The sequence below is a fragment of the Pan paniscus genome, chromosome 6 (assembly GCF_029289425.2).
Source record: "Pan paniscus chromosome 6, NHGRI_mPanPan1-v2.0_pri, whole genome shotgun sequence".
Lineage (NCBI taxonomy): Eukaryota > Metazoa > Chordata > Mammalia > Primates > Hominidae > Pan > Pan paniscus.
In genome coordinates this window covers 141753989-141760653 of record NC_073255.2, presented here as the reverse complement: position 1 = coordinate 141760653, position 6665 = coordinate 141753989, and the positions used below count along the sequence as shown (strand labels likewise).

The window sequence follows — 6665 nt, the reverse complement described above, 5'->3', positions numbered from 1 at the left end:
CTGGGTCGGTTCACCCCTCCTTAGGCAACCTGGCAGTTCCCCGCTCCAGGGAGGTCACCCTCTTGATGCTGAATTTAGCACAGACACCTGCTGGGCACAGTGCACTGCAGCCCAGAGCTCCCGGGCTCAAGCCATCCTCCTGCCTCAGCCTCCAAGTAGCCAGGACCATAGGCACGCACCCTGAGGTATGCCATTTCTCTTTGGTTCTTGTTATGGTAGTTCCTCTGTTTTTCCCTGTATTTTTACTGTCATGTCTTCCTTTATATTTATCTTGCTTGATATCTATTGTGCTTCCTATATGTGTGGATTCATATCTTTATCATTTTTGAAAAATTTTCAGACATTTTCTATTCAAATATTGCCTTTCCCTTATTCTCTCTATTTCTCCTGTTGGAAATCTGGTTAGATGTCTGTGTCTTCTCTGTTGTTTAACCTCTTTGTCATTTACCAACCCCTTGGCTTTTTGTATTGTATTCTGTGTAATTTCTTTAGATCTGTCTACTAGTTCACAGCTCCTCTCTTCAGTTATACCTGTTTGTAATTTACACATTGTACTTTAAATTTCAATGATTATGGTTTTAATTTCTAAGACTTAAAAAAATTTTCTTCTAATCTATCTGATTATATGTAATGTACTCTTTATTGTATTCATTGTTTTAGACGCTGTCTTTATTTCCTTAACATGTAAAACATGATTATTTTATATTGTGTATCTGGTAATTCCACTATCTAAAATCTGTAGGGTGATAAGTCTGCTGTTAGTTATATCTGCTGATTATCGCTTATAGTTTATTTGTATATTTAGTAATTTTTATTTTTATTTTTGAGACGGAGTCTCGCTGTTTCCCAGGCCGGAGTGCAGTGGCGCGATCTCGGCTCACTGCAAGCTCCGCCCCCTGGGTTCATGCCATTCTCCTGCCTCAGCCTCCTGAGTAGCTGGGACTACAGGCGCCCGCCACCACGCCTGGCTAATTTTTTTTTTTTTTGTATTTTTAGTAGAGACGGGGTTTCACCGTGTTCGCCAGGATGGTCTCGATCTACTGACCTCGTGATCCGCCTGCCTCGGCCTCCCAAAGTGCTGGGATTATAGGCGTGAGCCACCGCGCCCAGCCATATTTAGTAATTTTAAAATTGCAATTGCATACTTTGTTGAGCTTAATTGGTGAGAGCTATGCGAGAGATGCTTTCCTCTAGACAACAAATGCTTGTATCTGCCTGGTACCAGGGGCCCTAAAAAGCTCTTTAATTTCTTGGTTAGGGTTTCTTTGATCATATGGAGAGTGTAAGACTGAATTCCATACTTGACGGGGGCAGGCATATGATAAATTTCAAGGGGTCATTATTATTATTTTTTTTCCATCTAGAGCCAGTGTGGAGATGGTGTTCTTGATAGATTTCTTTCGCTAGCATGAGGATTTTTCCTAGACCACTCTTGCCTAGGATGTAGCCATCTTCAAGCATCCTGCTTTAGGATGTGAATGTCAAATTTAACTCACCTGCTTCCAGTGGCCCAACGCTTAATCTTCCATTCCCTACTTTGTTATACAGATTTACCTTCAGGCAAGCCCAGTTTTTGCCTTTGCTTACATTTCACACTTAGTTTTCAGCTCACTCCACTTCTTTTTTGAAATGTTTTTGGAATTTCCCTTATTTTCTTATAATCTAAGCTGTGTGTTAAAAATAAACTTACTGTAATTTATCTAAGATTTAATAGTATGGCATAAGAAAGGCTTTTTAGAGGCTGGGCTCAATGGCTCACGCCTGTAATCCCAGCACTATGGGAGGCCAAGGTGGGTGGATAATGAGGTCAGGAGTTCAAGACCAGCCTGGCCAACATGGTGAAACCCCGTCTCTACTAAAAATAAAAAAGTTAGCTGGGCATGGTGGTGCAGAGGTTGCAGTTAGCCAAGATCGCCCCACTGCACTCCAACCTGGGTGACAGAGCCAGACTCCATCTAAAAAAAAAAAAAAGAAAGGCTTTTTAGAGTATCTAGTTTATACTGCTAGATGCCGAAACCAAAAGTAATCTTTTAGAAATGTGAAATCGTTTATATCACTCTTCTGCTTAAGATCCTCCAGTGGCTTTTTCTCACACTTAAAATGTACAAACTATCCTGGCCTACAAAGCCCAGAGCTGGGTCCTAGCTTAGCCCACGTGGCTCCCCACTCTGCCACCTTGCCGTTCCTGGTCTGGCATGCCTTCTGCTTTTTTCACATGTGGCTTTTAAACGTTTGTTCAGGTCTCACTCTAAATGCCACCTTTTCATGGAGGCCTTATCTGACTCCTCTCTCCATTTCTCTGTCAATCACCCTGTTTTAATTCTCTTTAGGGCATCTATTATTAGCTGACATTTTCCAGTCTATTGTCTGTCTTCCCCTACTAGAACATAAGACCTATGAAAGGAAAGCAGGGTTTTGTGTGATTCACCACCATATTCTCAGAGTTTAGAACAGTTCTTGGCACATAGTAGGAACTCAATACATATTTGTTGAATCATTAGAGCTGAGCGTTGACTACTTATTCCCTTTAGACGGGACCTAGGCTCTTCAGTGCTCCACAGTTCCCACTACTTCCTTTTAAAAATTTATTTTATTTTATTTAAAAAATTATTGTGTTTTTTTTTTTAATTTTCAGAGAAGGGATCTCACTATATTGCCTAGGCTGGTCACATACTCCTGGACTCAAGTGATCCATCTGCCTCAGCCTCCCAAAGTGCTGGGATTAGAGGCCACTGTGCCAGGCCAGTTCCTACTACGCCCTATTATGTCCCCAGCTGAGCTTGCTTTGTGAATTTATTGGCCCTTGTACGCATTTGAATTTTCAATCCCTGCTCATAAATGTCACTCTAATTGTCTTCAGGATCTTCAGAGCGGAGACTTTTTTTTATGTTTCTTTTCTTCCTTCAGTGTCTTGCATATAGTAGGAGGGGAAGGAATGAACATTCACTGAATATCCCCTACCTGTCAAACACAACAACAGTATAGTTTAATTTATATCCTTAGAACAATGCTATGGAGCTGAGTAATATTATTTATATCTATTTTGCCAGTGAGGACACTGAGGCTTAGAGTTGTTCAGAGTCATATAGTAAATCAAGGATCAGGGATTGGAACCCACTCAGACAACATATACCCAGTATGAAGTGTTGTTGCTTCATATACCCAGTATGAAGGGTTGCTCGTGTGCGAGGAATGGTTGGTTGTTTTCAATTTGCAAAGGGGAGACTGGGCAATTGGATATTGCAGGTCAAGTTTTACTTGAGTAGTCCAGCTATTTATTTAGTTATCAATTTCATTCCACTGAGTGTATGGAGAATTAGCTGGAGATATTCCTACATTTGGCCAGAAGAGGCTTTGGAGATGTTAACCATGCCTTCTATATGAGAGTCCTGCTGTTGACAGATATGGAATCCAACAGCAGGGAGATTTTCCGAGATAGTTACTTCAGTGGAACCATCAGCTGTCACCAGATCACTGGACAAAGACAGAAACTGAACGCACCAAATATGTACCACACCACCAAAAATTCTTTTAAGTAACAAAATCTTATTTTTATTTTTATTTTTTTACAGAAATTCAGGTATTCCAACAAATTTCTTTACATTTCTTGGACCTTAAAAAAATTACACACAACTTTTGGACGCAATACAACAGAACAGAATGAGAAAGGGAGTCACTTTTTTTGTTTTTTTTTTAAAAAGATAAAAACCTACTTCTTATATTTAATTAACAATTAGTGATTTACATGTGTATTACCTATATACAAATGGTACATCATCAATGACCCATCTTCAGAGCACTGTGGTATGCTAAATTACACTTAGGTTTTATGGCAAAAACTTTTTTAAAACATTCACATGTGGTTAGGAAGTACTTTCTTAGTTTTGTTCACACCACTGTTAGTGATGTAGGACTCCCGATGGAATTTGTAGTTTGCATGGATTAGAGAAAGCCAATACCTTTTGTTTTTATTGTAGATAAAGTAGACAGGTACCTCCCTTCAAATAAAATACGAATTCTTGAAAAGTTGTGTGTAATTAAATTTAGTAAGTGGGGTGTTATGGATGTAGTAGGGAGCTAATACTTAAAGCAACAAATAATCCTCAGAATGACTAATACTTTAGTTGTAGATACTAAGTATTCCCTTAATTTGGTTCTTTAGAAAAGCCACATCTCTGTGAATTGGGTTTTACTCCTTTGAGCATACCCATAATATGCTTTTAGCCATTTGAAACATAATGCCATTTATGGTGAAAAGATGGCCCATACCAGAAACATTTGGCTAAAATAGGAATGTGGTCCTAACAGAGAGAGGGTAAGAGAAGTGAACCCTGATCTGTATCACTTCTTGTGTTATCCTCCATCTGATGTTCTAGTGATATACACTGATTTGTTCTAATTTTGAATATATGAATAAAAGCATTCTACATGTCCATGTTTTCTCCTCAGGTATAGAACATGGTTTGGCTTCCATTAAGTACCCTTGCATGTATTTTAGCTTGTGTTCACTCTCAGGCAATGGGCTATTTCAATATTAAATATTTCTTTGTTGTTGGATATTAGCAGGATATGTGGTGAGGGTGATGATGGGGGAAGCCTGGGAGCAAATGATTGTTGAAGTCAACTGGTTAGTTGTTAACTACTTCCAGATGTCAGCCAACTAAAATGAATCTGAGTATTTTTGAAACCAACATTAGTAAACAAAAAGGTAACTTATTCCTACCGAGTTTTTTCAACCTGTATAAGTATATAGTCATTTATTTCTAAGGCTATTAAATTATTATTTATTTTGTTAGTACCACTTACTATTATTTAGAAATATGTTTAATGGAATGATTTTTAAAAAAATAAAAATGAGTGCCCATCAGTAAGGGAAATAGAAGACATGGATTTCTGATAACATGTATGGCAAAGAAATAGGAAAAAAGTAGGAGATATTTTAGATACTTATTTATAAAGTATATTAAATTCCTATGCATATACTAGGGAGAATTAGAAAAAAAGTGTTTATTTGATAGTAGCCTATAATATTACACGTGAGCTTCCAAGGTGAAAATGAACTTTTTCTATATTTTTCAGAGTTCCTTGATGCTGTTTCCAGAAAGATAGGGAAATCTATGTTGCTTGGGAACCTATGATGTAAAGATGTACTTCCTGTAATATACAGCTTGATGGAGGAATAGTATATGGCATAAACACTTTCTCAGTAATAACTTGTATGGACAGATTAAACAGAACACAGACTTGGTAAAAAGTTTGAAGCGTTACGTCTCTTAATAACTGAGTGGTTGTAACTAATTACACAGTGAAGTAAATGAATGGTAGAGATGAAGAACCAAAGGTCACGGCTCCTATGAAAACATTCAGAGGCATTTTCTAAGATGCTTCCTCAATAAATGACGCTTGATCAGCCTCTTGGCTATTGAGATAGGAATAATTTAGAACTAACTGCCTTTTTAAAAATTCTGTTGAAAGGTTAAAGCTTTTTGTTTTCAGTTTGATTTAAAAAGGACAGTTTACAAACCTCAGTACGTATATATTTTACATGTTAACTCTAGAGCATTTATATTCCTCTTCCTTAATATATTTCCTGAATATGATTTTTCATGAACGTTTTCTGATCTCATCCAATGAGTTTCCAATGAGCTGGTGTTTAATCCATGATCACATCTCTTTCCAGAAAATCACTCCCATCTCTGCTGATCTAGATTTAGAAAGTGCGTTGACAAGTGAATGTTCCATTCTTGTTCATATTCTTCTATATACTCTGATCTCTCTCAGGCGTATTCCTTCTTGATTTTGATGTACAAAAGCTGTTATTCGATTCGTTTAGCTGTTATTCGATTTGTTTAGCTGTTATTCGATTTGTTTTGTGCTCATTCTAGAGAATATTGGCTTAGCAGAACTGCAGAAATTGGAGGGAAGAGAGAGAAAAAGGGTGGGGGGGAGAGAAAAAATACATCATTTTCTGTCTGCAAGATTTTTGTGCATAATATTTGTCATGGAAAAACTATACCAATGAATGGTTCAAATGCATTTTGCATTTGTTACCAAACAATACTGGAAAGTTTGAGATTTCTGTTCCATTCAACCCACAGTACAGTCTTCCCAGCAAGAAGAACATGAGTATTCCCTCCATCTGGGTCAAGATTAGAGGCTGCTTTGAAGGAGCAAGGAAAAATGTGGACCGTTCCCAAGTATCACTGACTTTTCTGCTTAGCATGGAAAAATGTGTCACTTGAGTGTTTTCCTTTTCTTTCCAAGTTTTATTTATTTGAACTCAACATTATAGCAGCTACAAAAGAAATTATTATAAAGATTAATCACCCACAATTTAATCACTTGGACACAACTGTTTTCTTCCTATATTTCTTTCCATTCCTTATCTAAGTGGGAAATTATTTCATACAATTGTAATTACAGTATAGATGATACTTTAAACATTTAAACATTACATTAAAGACAATTTTCTAAATTTCCATTGTCCATATCATCAGCATAAGTTTCTTTTATTTATTTACTTAATTTATAATATAGAGACAGGGTTTCACCATGTTGCCCAGGCTGATCTCGAACCCCTGAGCTGAAATGAGCCACCTTCCCCAGCCTCCCAGAGTGTAGGGATGACAGGTGTGTGCTACCGTGCCCTACCATCAGCATGAATT

General features: G+C 37.5%; 1 protein-coding gene across 3 annotated transcripts in view; it reads right to left on the bottom strand.

Moving 5' to 3' along the window:
- Positions 1 to 3021: 3021 nt before the first annotated feature.
- Positions 3022 to 6665, bottom strand: part of LHFPL3 (LHFPL tetraspan subfamily member 3) — a 577287-nt gene continuing 573643 nt past the window's right edge. The window contains exon 4 of one of the 3 annotated variants that reach the window (XM_034964705.3): positions 3022 to 5905. Coding sequence is in view for 1 of the 3 variants with exons in the window: in XM_024929609.4 (XP_024785377.2) it covers positions 5877 to 5905 (29 nt within the window). In the remaining 2 variants the exon portion in view is untranslated. The remainder of the gene's footprint in view (positions 5906 to 6665) is intronic. The other 2 variants (XM_024929610.4, XM_024929609.4) reach the window with 2 other exon arrangements.